Source organism: Mustela lutreola, chromosome 12, assembly GCF_030435805.1.
Source record: "Mustela lutreola isolate mMusLut2 chromosome 12, mMusLut2.pri, whole genome shotgun sequence".
NCBI lineage: Eukaryota > Metazoa > Chordata > Mammalia > Carnivora > Mustelidae > Mustela > Mustela lutreola.
Window position 1 is genome coordinate 7089998 of NC_081301.1, and position 19543 is coordinate 7109540.

The following is a 19543-nucleotide window of genomic DNA, read 5'->3' on the forward strand; positions in this document are numbered from 1 at the left end:
CTTTTTTTTAAGATTTTATTTATTTATTTGACAGACAGAGATCACAAGTAGGCAGAGAGAGAGAGAGAGAGAGAGAGAGAGGAGGAAGCAGGCTCCATGAAGAGCAGAGAGCCCGATGTGGGGCTTGATCCCAGGACCCTGGGATCATGACCTGAGCCAAAGGCAGAGGCTTTAACCCACTGAGCCACCCAGGCACCCCTAGCTGTTTTCTTTAAGTAGGTCCCTTAACTTACATGTTTGTGCCTCAGTTTCCTCATCTGTAAAATAGGGATAACAACAACCCCTAACTGAGGGTTGTAGCAAGGACTAACTGAGTTCTAGGCACATGGCTCCTTCCCTAAACTAGGTCCTCCCCTCTGTTCCCCATTTCAAGGATACGACTACCATCCACTGAAACATTCAAGCAAGAAACTTTGGACATTGTTCTTAATTCTCTCCCATATTCAAATCACCGATTTGGATTCATCTCCTGTCTAAGCTGATTTTGCAACCCGCCCCCTCCCCCAGTCTTCCACACCACCAGCACCCATCACCTGTACCTGTGGCTCTGCCTGCCTCCCACCTCCCTCATTCTGGCCTTGACTTCAGTGTACACAGTTTGACTCCATGGAGAACCCTGAGCCATTTCAATCTATTCGGACAGTTCCAGGGCACTGGCAAAGTGAGGACAAATGAGACAGAGCCCTGGTCCTCAAAGGGCACAAAGGAATCCTGCGGTAAATGGAAAGGCCCCACGTGTACCACGCTGTGCGGGCCGGTCACTTTCCCTCTTTGGAACTGAGTTTCCCCAATCTTTAAAGAAGGTTGGGGCCCAAATGATCTAAGGTACTTTCAGCAAAAATATTCTAAGATTCTTCCATTAGACCCAGCTCCTGCAGGGCAGAAATCTTGCTTGATCCCTCTTTGATCCTTGGCTTGAGGTAAGGAGCTTTGTAATCGTACGGGTTTGGTTAAGTGCAGGATGAGAGTGAGTGAACACATACCACTCCCCACTCAAAGTCATTCACTGGCTTCTTTTTGCCAACAAGATAAGGGCCTTCCTAGAAGGTGTTCAGAGCCCTTGAGCCTCTGATCTCAGCTCACCCTCTATGCACTGAGTATCCTCTCATCCTGGGAACTGTCCCCTCCTGGGGCTGGAACTCGAGAGCGAGGGAGCATTTGAAGGGCGCCAGCCATCTGACAAACATTCACTAAGCGCCTATTAAGTAAGTGCCAGGCCCAGTGCTGGTGCTGGGAACACAACAGTGAAAAAAACCAACAGGTCCCTGCCCTTCTGGGGCTGTTCTAGGAGAAGATGCAGATGTAAAAACGGACCATGTAGTGTGATTAGTGTTCTAAAGGGGGAGGATAGGGCCCTGGGGGAGCTGGAGGAGGGCCCTAACCCAGCACTGGTATCCGGGGAAGGCTTCCCCGGAAATCACATCTAAGCCCAAATCCAAAGGAATGGTAGGTGGGAGAGGTCACCTAGGAAGAGGGCATCTTCCCACATCTCAACAGACAGGGATTCCTCTAGCTTCTTGCTTAGTCCCAGAGATGGGAGTTCCCTTCTGGGTAAATCAGCCTGTTCTAGGAGTGCCTGGGGGCCTCAGTCTGGGTGATCATCTGCCTTCCATTCAGGTCGTGATCCTGAAGTCCCTGGATCAAGCCCTATGGCCTCTGCTCATCAGGGAGTCTGCTTCTCCCTCTCCCTCTCTCTCAAATAAAAGTTAAAACCATCATCATTACCATCATCAGCCCATGTTGTGAATGCCTGGGTCTCAGAAAATCCTTCTCCTGACCTGAAGCCTACCCCACTCAACCTTTTTTTTTTTTTTTTTTTTTAAATTTTTTATTTAACAGAGAGCACAGGTAGGCAGAGAGGCAGGCAGAGAAGGGGAGGGGGGAAGCAGGCTCCCAGCTGAGCAGAGAGCCCGATGCAGGGCTTGATCCCAGAACCCTGGGATCATGACCTGAGCTGAGCCACCCAGGCACCCCTACCCACTCAACCTCTTAATTAGTAACAATATTAGTTTAACATATTCATTCCAGGAATGTTTATTGAATGCCCGCCTCACACCTGCCAGGTGCGGTACCTGCACTGCCTGACAGCTCATGGGGACTACTCTCATCCCCATTTTCCAAATGAGAAAATCGAGGCTCAGAACCAGTGGTTTGCTCACAGGCCCTAAGTGTCAGGCCTCAGTCCCAGGTTGTGGCGCCTTCAGCATCACTGACCCCAGGGGCCTCCCGTTGGGTCCCGATCACCCAAATGCCTTCCCTGGGATCGATGCAGAAGAAGGGCTTGGGCCCCATCCCCAGTCCCCTCCAGCAGTCCGGCCAGCCCGGGCGTTGGCCTCCAGCCCCTCAGAAGCAACCCGGGAGACAATGGCAGGGTCTGCAGGGGGAGCCGAGGGCGCGGGGGGGGGGGGGGGGGGGACACGCTGCCCGCTGCCCTTTGTCTTCCCGCCTGCTCCCCTCGTGCGCCCCGGGAGGCTGGGAGGCGCCTCTCGCAGGCTTCCTCCTCCCATTCTTGTGCTAATTGGGTGTCAAGCTGAGATCAGTGAGAAAGAAATCCGCCCAGGCTCGGGTTAAACTGCCGCCAAAGACGAGGGCTGAGTCCGGAATATCATTAGGCTTGGAGGAAGCAGGGCCCCCTCCTCGGGGGGGAGGGGCCAGCCATGCATTCAGGCCCCTTTGAAAGTCACTTGGTCACCCCCTCCCTTACAGCCACCGCCTCAATGGGCCCCTCGGAGGTATTTAACCTTCTTCCCAGGGATTGAAACTGATACTCCAAGCACTGGCCTGGTTGGCCACTTGTCCGTCCTGAGGGCGGTAGGACCTCCGGGGATGTTCGAGGCGGGCGCTTTCCAGCCTCCCCCTGGCGCTGTGGCAGATGGCAATATTGAGGCTCGGGGAAGGGGGTTTGCAGCCCAGCGCTGCCATTCATGGGCTCTGTGGTCTAGGGAGAGATTTTGCCTCCCTGAGCCTCAGATTCCTCATCTGTGGAATGGGGATGAAAACAGCAGCTGCTTTGTGGTATGGATTTCAAGAACCGAGGCACAGAGCACGTTGCAAAGCGCCTAGCACAGAGGAGGGTCTCCATTCAAGGTGGCCGTTAGCAAGTCTAAGGAAGTGGGTTTGACCCGATGCAGGGACCTCCTAGCCTGGCCTGGTCTCCGGAAGCGCACGCAAGGACAAGTGCCCACAAAGGGCTCGTTTATCATATCTTCCTTCAGCTTTGCCCCACCCCTGCCCCACACTCCCCTGCAGCCTCCCTGCTCGCTGCACACTCCCAGGCCTTTTGTCTGGGACACTCTTCTCTCCCCAGTTTTGGATACCTCTTCCTTGAAAACCTCCCTGACCAGGAAACAGGGCTGCCCGCCTCACCGGGGTGCTGGGTTAATAGAGGTACAGCTAACACCACACACACTCTGCCTCTTCACTCGCTAGCTCCCTCTCTCCCGTCCCCAGTCGGCTCCCTGGTCTGTCTTGCTCAAACCCTGCACCGCCTCTGCCGCACCCCTCCCCGCCCCCGCCCCCCCGCTCCCCCTACCCCGCCTTTACAGTCTGCTCCATAGATGAACTTACACGACACTTTGTAAACCATGAAACACCATATAAACGTCAGGAAACGCCCAATAAGCAGTAGCTGCCGTTAACTTCACAAGCACACACTGTGATCTGCTGCGTGTGCGTGGTGACTCACACGGCGGCTGCGGTGAGGATGATCAGAGGCAGATGGGTGAGCTCCCAAGGCCCTTCAAGGGGGTTCGGGGGATCGGTGTGGAGGTGGTCAACTCAGGCCTAGTCTGGGGTCTTAACACCTGAATATAGATCTTTTTAAAATCTTGTAACTGCTACGTACTGAGCAGACATCAGCACCAGACCGCATGTTAAGAGACCTCCAGGCACAACGCAAGCTCAGTTATCCTAGAGCTCCATTTACAGGGGAAGAACTGAGGCTTAGCCTGGCAGCTTGAACATCTGCCTGTTCAAGCTGAGGCTTTTAACTGCCACTCTATACTGCCTTTTGGTGACTGTGCTCAACCTCAAGGAAGGGATGGGGCCCCCTGAGTTGGGGGCGCTATCCCATTGGGAAGCACTCAGGGCTAAGGGTAAAAGAAACAAAAAGCCACACTGTCAGCCAGGTCTTCGAAATCTGATTCTAGTCCATGAAAGCCTTGACACTGGCGCTGTGGACTGGGTACCTGCCTGGGCCTGAGGTGGGATTCACAGCCCCTCCTTCCGCTGTCTGGAGGCTCAGTGGTTAAGGACCAAGATGGCATTCTCCAGGCTCTGCCTGCCCTCTGCTGGTCACACTAGGACACTGCAGTCGTGACTGCCAACCCCCTCCACAACCCCCTCCGCACCACTGCAAGGACTCCAGCTCTACCCCCCATTTTCCCCCAAGGGCAGAATCAGATTCCTCTGTCTTTCAGAGTCACCCTGGCCCTCAGCTGCAGGCCTCGGGCGGGGCCCACAGTTGGCTCCGCAGGCATGGGTGGAATGGAAGCTCTTTGGGCTTTCCCCTGTCCTTTTACACCAGGAGGCCGGTGGGGGAGCAGGAAGCCCCAGGGGCTTGGGTTTGCATTCCAGCCGCCTACCCCCACCCCCTACAGCTGTGTGACCTCAGCAAATGACTGACAGACTGCAGGGAAGCTTGAAGAGTGAAGGCAAGGCCCAGGGGCACACCTCGCCTACTGCTCTGCTCGGGTCTGGGTCGGACCGTTCCCAGTGCGCCCTGCGTTTCCAGCCTGGGTGAGACTCCAGCGATGGGGCCTCAGAGACAGCTGCCTCTCCACTGGTACAGCTGGTGCTGCAGCCCTGGAAGCTTTCCTGGACTCCGCCACAGCTGGTCAGGCAGCTCAGCTCTGGCTGGCACAGCCCCCAGACCCCTGGGGAAAATGCACGAGCAAGGGTCTGGAGATGGGATCAGACGCCGGGTTAAGGTTTTCTCCCTCAAAGGCTTACACAGCCCTTTCCTCAAAATGGGTACCTGTGCTCTCTGAATCCTCCTTTCACAGATACGGAGACGAGTCACTTGCCCTAGACCGCAAACTCCAAAGTGACACAGCTGGTCTGGACTTTCAAGCTCATGCTATTAAATACACTGCCAACTCGTGGAGGGCGGGAAACCTGGGGAGTCCCTAAGTCTGAGCGAGTGAACCGGGTGGATGGGCAGGAGGTGGGGCCTGAGCAGGAGCAGTGAGCTCAGGCGGTGGCGCACACAGGCTAGGGGGAGTCAAGGCAGTTTATTGGCCCCTGAAAGACCCCCCCCAACCCCTCCTCCTCTCATAGCCAGCCGGGGACTGCGATGGAGAAAGTGATGGGGACAGACCTACAAGGAGAAAGGTCCCACCTGAGGGGCAGCCAGGCTGTCACCCAGGAGAGGAGGAAGGCGGGGGGGGGGGGGCACCCAATCCAGGCCGCCCGCGGCAGGTCGCTGCAGGCTGCGGTCCTCCTCCGATCCTCCTGGAGGCTCAGGCAGTGCTGAGTGACACTGGAACAGCTCCAGGGCTGATCCTCCTCCTGCAGCCCCCGCCCACTCTGCTGGCTTCCTGAGTCTGGGGGTTTCTGCCCTGGTCCCATTTACAAGCTCCCGGCGTTCTGGAGAGTGCTTGGCAACCTTCCGCTTGCCCCTGCCCTACCCAAGACATCATCGTAAGGGGCCCGGTCTGTCTCAGCCTGGGGCCAGAGGCCCCACCTGGCCTTGAAGACAGAACATGGACTTGAGGCTTTCACAGAAAGCCTTCTGGGGGGCAGGGGGAGGCGGCAGTGAGTCACTTGGCAGTTTTGAGGGGGAGGGGGCCAGCACCTCGGGGTGGAGGTGCCGGGCCCTGCTTGCTTTGGTCTGGCATTGCCCTGGACCCCTCTGGGGTGGGAGCTGGGGCTCTGGATCCAGCACCCGCTGGCCCTTAGAGGGACTCGGGGCAAATCACAGCTTCTCCTCGCCTGCCTGGATGCGGGTGTAGGCCTCTTGGTCCAGCGGGACGTAGCGGCCCTTCCGGGCATCCAGGTAGAACAGCGGGTCTTTCACAACCGCCGGGTCAAAGCCTTCCTTCCGAAGCTCTGTCTTCTGTAACTTGAAGGTCCCTGAGGGAGCAGGGAAGATGGGTCAAAGGGTGCAGGGCAGGGGCCTGAGCCCTGGGAAGCCGTATACAAAGCTGAAGAGGAGCAGAGGAAGAGGGTGGGGAAGACGCGGGAATGGGGCATGGAGCATAGCAGTGCACAGCCCTGGATACTTTGCAAAGGTGGTTCCCGCTAATTAGATCACGTACTGTTGCTCAGAGCGGCCCTGTCACCATGGTGGGGGCCACACTACCTGCCTTCTGCTTGCAGCTGGGGAAACTGAGCACCAAAAGGGGAAACTATCCCTCTAAGGCCACACGCCCTGAGTGACAGCAGAGGGAGGGCCAGAGCTCGGGGCCTCTGTGCTTTGGGCACCTCCCAGGTACAGGTGTGAGCTCACCTCAGCTGCACATAAATCCCAGGGGCCAGTATCCACCATATTTTATGGAGTCTGCTACACTGCACGTGTTTTCAGCTTTTAACATCTCTATAGTTTAGAGCAACAGTTTCAACAGCAGCCCTGTTTTCTCAGTGGTAGCTCACGGAAATTGCACACGTCTCAGTCACTGGCATCAGCCCACGGGACAGAGGAGAAGACTGGGGTGCGAGGCATACCCCAGGGCCAACACCACACAGCTAATAAGCGCTGGAGCTGGGATCTGAAGCCGGGTGCAACAGATGGCCAGAAATGGCCAGATTCCTTCCTTCCCTGGACGTACACTCTGCCGCCTGGTGGCCTGGCCACTTCTCCCAGCCAGAGCTGGGGTGTCTCTCACCCGCCACCTGAATCCGAAGTGACCTTGTGACTTGCTTTGACCCACAGAACATGAGCGTTTGGAGAGCCCAGGCCTCGAGGGGTCCTGCAGCTTCCACTCCAGGTGGGGTGCCTGTTGCCAGTATAGTCTCTGAAGGGAAAGAAGCTGCAGAGAGCAGAGGTGAGACAGCCCAGGGATGCCCCGCCCTAGACTGGCCCTATCCAGTAGGATAGCCACTGGCCATATGGGACTCTCTACATTTAATTAAAATGAAGGCAAATGTAAAATTCTGCTCCTCCGGCTGCCAGGCCTCAGGGGGAGTGCTCAGTGGCTGCTCGGGGCTAGTGGCCGCAGCGTTGCTCAGTGCACACACCGGACATCATCCTCATCACAGACGGCTCTGCAGGTGGGTGCTGCCAGAGCAGCCTGCTGGGAGCCAGATAAGCAAGTAAGGACATCCTACCCCTTCCAGCCCCCAGCTAAATCACGAACGATGACAGCTCTTCCACACCAGGTGGGGCTGACAGAAGAACCGCTCGGCAGAACTTAACCCCAAACTGCTGACTCATAATCTAGAGCAAAAATACTGTTTTAAGCACTGCAGGGAGTTTAGGGATGCTTGTTCTGCAGCAGAGCCTGACACCCGAGGTCTCTTCCCTGCCTCTCTCCTGCACAGTCAGATGTCACCCAAACCTCGGGGGCTCCCAGCCTTGAGCACGAGCCCAGCAGCAGTGTCCCCATTAGACACTCTGCACTGCTTTCGGTGCTCCTATGAGCCTTCCACCTCGCAGGGGTGACATGGGTCAGGGAAGACATTTCAGTAAGGCAGGGGTTGACATGATGAGCACAAGGGAGGTGGCCCAAGGATGAGCAGCCGATGAGAGGCGGGGGGCAGGGGGCGCTGGTCAGGACAGGGCAGCAAGGACTGACTTCTGCCCATCAGGGGACCCGTCAGTGGTCCAACAGACAGAAGGCTGGCACCACCCAGCTATGTAACTGTGGACCCACCACTCACCTCTCTGCCGATGAGAGTAACAGCCCCTTGCTGGTCTCCCTGCTCCCCGGGGGCCTGTTGCCCTCTCCCTCGCTGCACACAGCAGCCAGAGGGCTGTGTGGAACATGTACCTGACACAGGTTACTGCTCTACTCAAACACTTGAGGCTCCCTGCTGCCCCAACACAGCCCAGGCCCTCCCCAGCCCAGAGTCTTCTGGCCTCTCTGCCCCACCTGGCGCCGCTGTCCACAGCTCTCCTTGGCTCCAGCTTCAGGGGCCTCCTTTCCTTCCTCTCCTGTCCAAGTGCCCTCTGGTCTCAGGGACCAGCCCAGAATGTCTCCCACTCCATTCAGGTCTCGGCTCAAAGGTCACCTCCTCTGCGGAGCCTCCCCGGCACCACACCCATTTCATTTGCTTTTCTGTCAGTTCCATCTGTATGTATTCTCTTCTTTGCCCTTGGAATTCCTTGTCCTGTGCTGCCTACCCCTAGATAGCAAGGGTCCCATCAGAATCAGTCACCTCAATCGCCAAGGCCTAGCACAGAGCCTGGCAGGTACCCAGTAGGTACTCAGTGAATGTTCGTTCCACTCGTGGGTACGTGAGCCTTCTCTGTCTGAGGGCTCAGTCCGCTCCCTTGTACAGAGGGAGGTCTGTGTACAATGACACAGCAACGCTATGGCTGAAGGACAAAGGACAGCTGATGAGAGGCTGTCTCATCAGGAGCCAGTTAGGGGCACAGGCCTGGAACCCTCCTGAAGCTGGGGCAGGGGAGGGGACCTACCTGTTTTGTGCAGCTCCGGCAGGAAGCGCAGGAAGATGGGGCGGGCGTAAAGAGGCAGCTCCTTCTCCAGCAGCTGTGCGAAGTGCCCCAGGTCACAGTCGCTGGCAGAGCTGGCCACAGCAGCCATTCCGGCCCGGCCCTCGGTTCCTGGGGGTGGCAGCGGGCACCGTGAGGGGCCGGTCGTGCCCCCCGGAGGTGCCTCCCCACAGATGCCTGGCAACTCCCACCAGCCCGCGGGTACCTGGCACTTCCACACCGTACACGGCCACGTCAGCCATGGCCAGCAGGCGGCTGAGCGTGCCCTCCACCTCGGTGGTGGACACATTCTCCCCTTTCCAGCGGAATGTGTCTCCCGTGCGGTCTCGGAAGTATAGGTAGCCCAGCTCGTCCATCACCAGCACATCGCCTGCAGGGGCAGAGTATGAGGCAGGGCAGGGGCCAGCCGCATAGGACCCCAGGATCTGCTTGACGGGGCAGGTTGGGACTGGGGTCGTGTTCTCAGAAGGTGGGGGAGGGCCCTTCATTTCTCTCCCGCCTGCCTCCCCCCCACAAAGGGGCTGGTGCCCACCCACCAGTGAGGTAGGCCTGGTCCCCCTTTTGGAACACATCCTTGGCGATCTTCTTGTTGCTGGCACCCTGGTTCAGATAGCCGTCGAAGCGGCGCAGGGGATCCTGCTGGATGATCCGGCCCACCAGCTGGCCCGGCTCCCCTGGGGGCAGAGAGGGCAGCAGAGCTCTACCCTGGTGGCTTCCACTCCCTGTTCCCCACCCCCAAATGTGCCCTGCATTTTAATCTGACTTCTGGTCACACCGCTTCCCACAGAAACCCTATCTAGCTCTGGGGTGGGAGCCCCGAGGGCAGGGAGCTGCTCCTGGCGGGTCCAGTGCACGGGGGCCCTCAGTAATGTCTGGTCACGGAGCAGATGGCAAGACAAATGACACGAAAGGGTGGCCGAGCTCTACGTGGACAGCCTGACCAGAGCCAGCGCTCCTTGGACCCCTGGCTCTGCTTAAAGAGCTGTACATTCGTTAGCACACACGACCCCCAGGGCAACTCCTGGAGGTGGCGCTGCCATCAGCCTCAATGGCACATGAGGGGACTCGGGCACAGGGCTTAGAGAGGCTAAGCCAGGGTCCACCTGGGGGTCCTCCACACAACAGTGAATCGACGGACTGATGGGAAGAAGGGATGAGGAATGGAAGGACAGGTGGAGAAAAAATAAATGATGTGTCGTTCTTAAGAGTAGAGCGGAGTGATGGCCACTGGTGAGAGAAGGGCTTCCCACTCGCCCAGCCCAGTGCCATCTCCCTCCCGGCTTAACCTCTCCTGCCCTGACCCTCCTCCCAACCCTGGGGCAGACCTGGCTGGCAGGGAAGGCAGATGCCGTCGGGCCCCCGGATCAGCTCCATGGTGTCTTCGTTGACGCGTACCAGCCGGATCGGGTACACAAAGGACAGGATGCGGCTGTTGAAGCCACAGGCGCCCACCTGCAAAGGCCAAGACTTGGGTCTGAGACTGGACAGCATTAGGAGGCCTGGTGCCCACACCAGAGAGTGCCCCAACCAGACAGCGGGGGGCTCGGCGCCCACACTCTACACTGCACCCACGCTGCCCTGACCAGACAGCAGGGGGCTAGAGCAGCCACATTCCATGCTGCATCCCTGTTGCCCCAACCAGACGGTAGGACCCTCCAGCGCCCACATTCCACGCTGCACCCCGCCCGCCCTCCACCGTCCCACTGCCCACCTGGCTGTCGAAGTTGCCCAAACTGCAGTTACATTCTGTGGCCCCGTAGAACTCGGCCACCTGGGGGATGTGGAAACGGCTAGAAAAGTCGGTCCAGATGGACTGGCGGAGGCCGTTGCCGAGTGCCATGCGCACCCGGTGCTGGTGCTCCGCCTCCCGGGGCGGCTGGTTCAGGAGGTAGCGGCACAGCTCACCGATGTACTGCACGATCTGCGGGCGGAGCGGGTATAAGGCTGGCCCGCAACCGCTCTCCCTTCTTCTAACCCCATGGGCCCTGGGCCTCAGTCTCCCCACCGGAACACTGCAAATGGTGCCCTCGGTGAACGACTGGCCTCAGCTGCAAGGCAGATGTCCCCAAACAAGGCCAACAGGTCATGCGGACACAGGGATACCCGTCCTCTGGCCTCCTCACTCACCGTGCAGTTGTACTTGATACAGTCGTCCCAGAACCGGGAGGCTGAGAACTTCTTCCGGATGACCACAGTCATGCCGTGCAGTAGGCACTGCCCCATGCCCACGATGTTTCCTAAAGGCCGGGGCGGGGAGGGGCGCATGGAGGTCAGGGAACCAGGAGACCCCTCCTTCCAGAGTCTCCTCTGGCCCAGCCTATCTCCTCAAAAGCCCTTTCCCAGGCCCTCTCCCCTGTCCTGTTCCTCCAGCACTAACTGACCGCATCTCTCCCCTCGTCAGACACCTCCCATGGTTCCCCAGTGCCTCCCCAGTATGGGATCGAGGGCATGCTCCTCAGATGGTCCCGGGGGCCCTGGAGCTGGCCCCAAACTCCTGCTCTTGTACCTAGAAGGCTGCCATTCAGCCAGAGGGGGACCAAGTTAGCTCTCCTCGCTTCTGCAGCTCACATCTGCCTGACTAGGGAGCACCTCTTCCAGGAAGCCTTCCTGACCATCACTGGGCTCTTCTCTTGAGCTGAACTCCTGCTCCCTGCCTGTCTCCACACTCACCATGCCATTTCTTGTATTAAAGTCAGGTGAGTTCCCATTTTTCTTTTCTTTTTTTTTTTTTAAGATTTTATTTGTTTATTTGACAGACAGAGATCACAAGTAGACAGAGAGGCGGGGGGTGGGGGAAGCAGGCTCCCTGCTGAGCAAAGAGCCCGATGAGGGACTCGATCCCAGGACCCTGGGATCATGACCTGAGCCGAAGGCAGAGACTTAACCCACTGAGCCACCCAGGTGCCCTGAGTTCCCATTTTTCATCCTGCCCTAAATCCACACTGGACTTTAAGCACCTTGAGGGCAGGAATAAACCATTCCATCTCTGTGCTGCCCTTCCCAAGCTGCAAGGCTGTGTGCACCTGAGGAAACAAACTGCCGGGCCGGACCAGCCCTAGCATCCTGCGGGACACGGCCACGCACACTGTGGAACTGGTGTGGCAGTCTTTCATTCAGAGGCCCAGTCAATGGCCACATCTGAATCTGAACCCAGATTTGACTCCAATGCTCACGTGCTTCTACCCACAAGATGCTGCCTACCAAGAGGGGTGGGCGTCCCGAGGCCCCGGAGCGCGGGAGGCTGGGAGGGCGGCCCCGGTTACCTGCGGAGTGGTAGAGGGGCAGGCAATCGTAGACAATGTCGTCGGGCCGCATCCGGAATCCGTAGTAAACCAGGGCGGCCATGCGGTAGTACCTGGGAGGGCACAGATAGGGCGCTTCGGAAGCCCCTGGGGAGGCAAGAGGAGAGGCTCCCAGGCTCCACCCCCCAGCACGTACCCCTTACCTGCTGTGCACCACGATGGCGGCTTTGGGCAGCCCCGTGGTGCCCGATGTGTAGATGTAGAAGAGCTTATCTGAAAAAGAGAGAGAGACATGAGGGGCTGTGAGAAGAGACCGCTCAGGGCTAGGGAGACACTGGCTGCCGGGAGCTGTGTCCACGGAGCTTCTGCACCACAGATCTTGTCTCTACATCACCCAGTGGCCCAGCTCGGGGACTGTCACTTTCAGTTAGGCCGAGGCTCAGCCACCTCCCAGCCGCCCACCCCCACCGGCGGGACACTCTAGGAAGCCAGGAACGCCCTGGGATGACTGCATAGCATGTGTGCCTGGGCCTGAGGACACCAGGCTGACCCTGGCAGAGACCCTGCCCTCGAGCTGCTTACAAAAGCACCAGGGAGGGCGCCTGGGTGGCTCAGTGGGTTAAGCCGCTGCCTTCAGCTCAGGTCATGATCTCAGGGTCCTGGGATCGAGTCCCGCATCGGGCTCTCTGCTCAGCAGGGAGCCTGCTTCCTTCTCTCTCTCTCTTTGCCTGCCTCTCAGTGTACTTGTAATTTCTCTCTGTCAAATAAATAAATAAAATCTTAAAAAAAAAAAAAAAAAAAAAAAGGCACCAGGGAGGGACGCCTGGGTGGCTCAGTTGGTTAAGCAGCTGCCTTCGGCTCAGGTCATGATCCCAGCATCCTGGGATCGAGTCCCACATCGGGCTCCTTGCACCGCAGGGAGCCTGCTTCTCCCTCTGACTCTGCCTTCCACTCTGTCTGCTTGTGCTCGCTCTCGCTCTCTCTTTAAAAAGAAAAAAAAAAAGAACAAAAAAACCAAAAGCACCAGGGAGACAGAATTCACACATGACAGAGATAAGATGACCATGAGGCCAACAAAGACCAGTTCCTGAGCACTTTCTGTCACACCCCAGCTTTCCAGTCTACCTTTTTCAAACCCCAAAGCTGCTCCATAAAATCGATTCTGTTACTGGCCCTGCTGTCACGGCTGTGGGAACCGAGGTTCAGAGAGAGGCGAGCTCAGGGGCTCAGGACACCAGTGAAGCAGCGGGACTGAGGGATGAACTCAGTGCCAGCTCTGACCCTCCGGGCAGTGCAGCAGACTGGGGGCTCCACAGGGCCGGGTGGAGCGCAGGAGAGGTTGCAGGGTCAGAAGGCTGCCTGGAGGAGGGGGTAGGGAGGCAAGGCAGCCCATGCAGAGAGGACTCCAGGCTGACAGGTGCTGGGTGAATATTTAGGAGGTCTAGCCTCTGGTCCAACCCCAGCCGAAATTCAGACCAAGCGGTCTCCTGGGCTCCACATGATCCTGCTGCGTGTGACAGGTGGCCATGAAGCCTTGTTCAACAAGTCAAAGGATCAGGTTTTGTGAACTCCTGAGTACTTGGCACCGTGCCTGGCATCTTTACACACCCAGGCTCTTTAGCCCTCAGAGTGACCCCATAGTCACTATCCTCATCTTCCCAGATGGAAAAAGGGAGGTGACAGGACTCACTCCAGGACACACAGCAAGTCTGCAGAAGAACCCAGGCCTCTGGCCCTGGGCCCATCTGAGAAGCCCTCCGTGGGGTGGGGAACCCACCTGTGAAGCCCTTGTTGGGACGACTGGGCAGGTGCTTGGGGGCTTCCTCCAGCAGGGGGTCTAGGTGCTCTGTGCCGGCGGGCACTGTGCTTGGCTCCCAGGAGCCGGAGCAGAAGAGGCTGAGCGAGGGGTCCAGGCTGCCATGGATTTCAAAGATGGCTGCAGGGGAGACAGGGGCGATCAGCCGGCAGGCTGAGAACCTCACATCCCCAGAACCTCTACCTGTGTCAGGGCTGGCGCAGTGTCAGGGGAGACTGGCACGTGAAGCACCTGGGTCCCGGTCAGGAGATGCCGACAGGAGCAAGAGCTCCCTGGCTGCCCAGCGGGCACCTTACGTGCGCGCTCCTCCTCACACAGCCCAGGAGGTAGGTGCCAACAGCAGCTCCTAGGTGAGAAGACAAGGATCCGAGCATGGGAGGGCCTGCTCTCAGCTAGAATGTGCTGGAGCTGGGATGCCAAGCCAGCTCTACTGCATGCTGACGTCTGCGCCCTTACACGCTGTACCATGCTCGTCCACAGGCACCGGTTAGAAGGGAGGTGTGGAGGGTCAGAGGTCAGCGGCCTCCAGCCTCTTCAGAAGGTGGGAAACTTCCCTCAGGCTCCCCGGTGCACAGCAGCAGTCTAGATATTCACCTGCACTGGACACAGACCAGTCCTGGCCCCCTCGGCTCCACTTCTGCCTCCCTCTAGATTTGTCCAACGCTCCACTCTCTCCCTGTGGCATCCTTCCTTTCCCCGTCTCAGCACATCAGTAACCTTCCCCGCCGCCATCCCCCACCATGGCAGTCAAGCCCAGGATGAAATCCTGCTTCGGTGTGACCCTATGTGAGCTCCTCTCGCCACTCTGAACGTCTGTCTCCTCATCTGTAAAGCCAAGAGAGCCATCCCTACCTCACCAGGCTTTGTGGAGAGGAGAGCTGCTTTTGTAAAGCACCGAGCTCAGTACTCAGTCAGTGCTCAACGTGGCAGCAAAGAAAACGTAAGCTTTGCCAGAGACCAGAGAATACATTCTTGTTCTCATTTTATAGATGAGGCAAATGAGGCCTAATTAGTCACCAGGAATGGTTACCATTATCTCTGTGGGCTCACCTAGCAGCCACTTTGTTAGTGCTTCAGGCGAAAGCTCTTCTTGAAAATGATATGGGGCGGGTACTACAGTGAGGAAACGGAGTCACAGACATTTCCAGTCTCTTACTCAGGATCTCCAGCTTACAAGTGGTAGGGCCCACGCTGTCTGATATCAGGGCTCATGGCCTTTGCCTCTGAGCCATACAGCCTCCTCTAGGCCTTGGCGGGGGCGATGCTGTGGTCTGTGCAAGACCCTGTGGGCCTCCTCCCCTGACCCCACAGCCCGGGGCTCACCTGGGGCCATCTCGCTGCCGAAGATGAGGACGCGGGCCTGGGAAGTGGTCAGGCAGTGGCGCAGGGCGTCCCGCCGGAGGTTGGTGTTGATCAGTGCTGCCTCCACGCCCAGCTTGGCCATGCCTAGCCACAGGCCCACAAACTCGTTGCGGTTCTCCATGAAGAGAGCAGCCACGTCGCCCGAGGCCAGGCCCCGGGCCTGCAGGAAGTTGGCCACACTGCTGGAGTAATCATCCAGCTGGCGGAAGGTCCAGTGGGTGTCCGTGCCCTCAAAGATCAAGGCTGTCTTGTCGGGGTGGCGCTGTACCGTAGAGGCAAACAAAATGGGCACTGTCCGCTGCTCCCGCAGGTACCGCCGGACCTTTGACTTCACCTTGAAGAGTACCATGCCGCCACTAGGTGGGAGCAAGCAAGGGAGCCATGACTACTGGGGTTGCGAGTGGGGTCCCGATACCCCGGCCCAGGTGGCTGTCCCACAAGCTGGAGGCTCCTGAGCCCAATCACTTGCAACACTCCCCTTTCCCAGCACCGGTGTGCTGGGCACTGTGACAGGTGCTGGCCCACCGATGCTGCAGAGTAACACCAGACACCTGGGCAATGACTCCGCCCCCAGTGCAGAGGAAGAAATCAGGGTCTGCAGCAACACAGCTTGCCCAGGCTTCACCGGCTGAGATCAGGAGCCCCGTCCTCTCTGGCCCCAGAGTTCAACACCTACGACCCTCGAAGCTTTGCTCTGAGTCTGCTGCTCAGACAGAGCCTTCCTGAACTCCAGGGTCCAAGTCAAAGTCCCAACTCATTTGGGACCGCCCTGTAGTGCACCTTTGCAGACCCCTGCCACAGTAAATAAAGGGTAAGTTTGAGACTTGTTCAGTCTCCTTCCCTGTGAACCCACCAAGGCTAAGGCTCCATCTTGTTCACCACCTTGTCCCCTGCGCCCCACTCAGCACTGGGCCTAGACCTTCACCAAATGTAGAATCACTGGGCAAAAACTACGGAAAGAGTCCAGATGTTCATCGACAGATGAAAGGATAAAGAAGATGGGGGATATATATATACAATGGAATATTACACAGCCATCAAAAGAAGAAACCTTGCCATTGGCAATGACACGGATGAACTAGAGGGTGCTATGCTAAGGAAAATAAGTCAATCAGAGAAAGATAATTCTCCTATGATCTCACTAATATGTGGAATTTGAGAAACAAGGCAGAGGATCATGGGGGAAGAGAAGAAAAAATGAAACAAGATGAAACCAGAGAGGGAGACAAGCCATAAGAGACTCTTAATCTAAGGAAACAAGCTGAGGGCTGCTGGAGGGGAGAGGGATGGGGGGATGGGGTGACTGGGTGGGGAACACTGGGGAGGGTACACATTGTAAGAGCAGTGGGTATTATATAAGACTGATAAGTCACAGACCTATACTGCTGAAGCAAATAAAACATTATGTTAATTGAATTTAAATTTAAATTTAAATAAATAAGTAGCTAAAAAAAAAAAGGAAGAATTACTTGGCAATATCCCCCTTTCCTGCCCTGCCTCTGCCTCCTCTGACCTTTGAAAGCTTCCAGTTCCCTGACTTCTCTGCCTATTCAGATGCTGTGCCTCTGGCTGGAATCCCCAGCTCCCATCACCTGGAGATGCTGCTCAACCACAGCTTTTTGTCTCCAGGCAGCCTTCTCTGATTCCCCAAGGCCCTGGCCTGAAGCCATCTCTCCCTGCCCTACACTCCCACAGCTCTCTGCTAGCACCCTTCCGGCAGTGGCCACTCAGTACTTCCTTTTACAAATAATTCAGATGACAGGTGCTGAGCTGCCTGTTCTGAGTGTGGGTCACTATGCCGAGTACTAGGACACCACTGCGAGCAAGGCTGCCAGGGTCTCTGCCCACACAGTACTGTTAGTTTAGGGATTTACTGGATCTCCTTATCTCCCTGACCAGTCTAAGCTGGGCCCAAGACTAGGTCGGCCTTCCCCTCCCTGAGACCCAGAGCCAGCCTAATGCCTGTCACACAGCAGGTAGCAGCAGGTGTTTCTGGTACAGGAGAGCCCTTGGACAGTACCTGACTTTCTCTGGGGAGCAGGTTTCCCCAGACATCTGATATGGGGCCCTGCTCTGAATCCTGTGCCTTCTCAGACTTACAGACACAGACCTTCCCATGGGGTTCCTCTTCCATTTTCTCACAAGCTACTGCTTAGCCTTAGGACCCTTTGCAGATGTCTTGATACACCTGGAGTTCAGTGTATGTCCTGGGCCCCTAAGTCTGCCCTAGGCTAAACAGCACCGAGTTAGGGAGATCTCCTAGGAGAAGACTTTCACCTTGGCAATGGAGATACCAAGTACCAGGGCCTGGGGAAGGGGGTAAAGCAGAGGCTGCTCCTCTTGGGCCCAGGGGGCCTCTGTGCTCACAGAGACCTGGTCTGTAGAGACTTTGGGAATTAGGAGCCCATCATGTTATAGGAGAATCCAGGGCTGGATGGACTGGACCAGATACTCACAAGATATCACGCCTTATGGTCTTGACGAAGATTCGGACAAAGCGCCAACCTCCAGACCCCAGGTAGAGGAACAGCAAGGAGAACCCCACTTGGGTCCAAGGCAGTTTCAGCACCAGCTTGGAGAACAGCAGCACCCCCACCAGAGATGCTCCGAGCAGCATTGTGGCCTGTGGGCACAGAATAGTTAGTGGAGCCAAATGTCTATCACCCCTACCTCCAGGTCCAGGCAGCCACTATGATCCTAAGGGTCAACCTGTAGTGAGGCTTAGTCATACAAGCAGGTAGCTGAGGGTGGGGACCCTTTCCAGGGCTGTCTTGAAGAGACAGGCTAGAGGCATGGGACTTGAGAAGAGGAGTTCCATGGCTAGGAGGCAGAGGCTGAGTTGTAGCTTCTTAGTCCCATCTCCTTCTACAACTGTCCCCGTGACCTTGGATAAGTTAGTTCTCTCCTATGTTAGGCCTTAGCCTCCCCCTCTACGTTATGGGTATAGTGAGAATTGCTCTCGGAAGCCCTTCCAGCCAAAACAGGACAGTCCACTCCCCTAACATCCAGGATCTCTAACCAGAATAGCTTGGAGAGAGGGGATTATTAACTTAAGTGTCTCTGGCTTGATTCCTCATCCAAAGAACCTCCTTGGGTCTTTGGATGAACAGGGCAAGCCACAATACCCAAAGGGGCAGCTCCCCGGGAAGGGGCCTGGCTCCCACCCAGCTCACAAACTCAGACAGTGTCATGCCTCTGCTGGCCCACAGAGGGCGACAGAGCAAATGGGTTAGAGCCTGGAGGTGCCTGAGAGGTGACTGTCTAGAAGGGAAAGGTGTTTGAGGGAGCACTGGAGGGCCCTGTAGTCACCCCCTGCAAACACACTCGGCAAGTCACTCCGATGACTCTTTGGGGATTGGGCTAAAGAGGAAGGGGAACCGCTGACTGGACTGACATTAAGATTCTTAGTCTCTACTCCTGGCGCTTCAGGGACTGGCTTAAGAGCCGGCAGATGGGACTCAGTTTTCTCTCCGGGTTCTCCTATTCCTGGGGAGGAGCTGAAGGTCATGACTATGATGTAGCCTCACGGTCTCCAAGCCAGGATGAAGACATGGTCTGGACCCCAGGGAGTCCTTACAGACCATCTCCCCACTTCACACAAAAAGCAAAAGCCGGGAGTAGGACCAAACCAGCGCTCCCATATACAATGCCAAGGTCTCTAAGGTCTTCAGACCTCTGGGCTCCCAAAGTCGGCCAGGGCAGAGAACAGGAACCCGTCCCGGAAGGCTGGGGGATGGGAGGAGAAGGGAAGGGGATGCCGACATCCCTCGGGCCCCCGTCCCGTGTCACTGCGAACCGCCCTTGCCCCTAAGCAGCCAGGGCAGCATAGCGCCAGGCAAGGAGACAGAGCAGCAGGGCGCCCCCTTCACCCCAGCCGGCCCCACCACCTCCCCACGCCTCAGCCGGGCACATTCCCCGCCCGGGACCCACCGACTTGGCCTATGCTCACCCGGAGTCGGCCCCGCCGCGCGGCGCCCCGTCCAGATCCGGCCTGACTGCGGCAGCGTAGTGGGTAGCGCGGGGGGCATGAGCCGCCCCTGGACGCGCAGAGCCGGGTCTCAGCAGAGCTTCACCGGCTCTGCGCCCTGCATGGCCCGGCCGCCAAGCCAGCCCCGCCCGCAGCCCGGCCCCGCCCGTCCGCGGCGCTCCTCCCCCGCCCGCCTCCTGCAACCCAAACCGGCTGCGCCGGCCCGCAGCACCGCCTCCCGCGCCTTCCCCGCGGCCCGTGAGCCGCAGAGACCTCGGCGCCGCGCAGCCCCAACGCGCCCGACGCCGCCCGGCCCAGCCCGCCCTGCGCGCGCGACGGCCCCGGGCGGCGCCCCGCGCGGTACGCTGGGAGTTGTAGTCCGCACCGCGCAGCCCCGCCCCGCCGCGGAGACCCACGGGAGGGAAGGAGAACGGGCGGCTGGGTCTGGGCTGGGAGCCGGCAAGCCCCTGGCGTTGGCACGTTGTGGGGAGCACCCCCACCCGCAGCGTGGGCGGAGAATCCGGAGTCTGCGCGCAGAGACG

At 57.9% G+C, this 19543-nt stretch overlaps 1 protein-coding gene across 2 annotated transcripts; it reads right to left on the minus strand.

The window, feature by feature from the left end:
* Positions 1-5212: 5212 nt before the first annotated feature.
* Positions 5213-19174, minus strand: SLC27A4 (solute carrier family 27 member 4). 2 transcript variants are annotated; one of them, XM_059142309.1, is made up of 13 exons: positions 18965-19174; positions 17491-17657; positions 14996-15390; positions 13634-13792; positions 12060-12129; positions 11878-11969; positions 10742-10851; positions 10326-10535; positions 9940-10066; positions 9151-9288; positions 8820-8984; positions 8579-8725; positions 5213-6072 (listed from the first exon to the last, which is right to left on the minus strand). In XM_059142309.1, exons 2-13 carry the CDS (start codon positions 17649-17651, stop codon positions 5915-5917), a joined length of 1932 nt encoding a protein of 643 aa, XP_058998292.1. In that variant the 5' UTR covers positions 17652-17657; positions 18965-19174; the 3' UTR covers positions 5213-5914. The 2 variants fall into 2 exon arrangements, with proteins under 2 accessions (XP_058998292.1, XP_058998291.1); XM_059142308.1 differs by having other exon boundaries at positions 18984-19173.
* Positions 19175-19543: the final 369 nt, after the last annotated feature.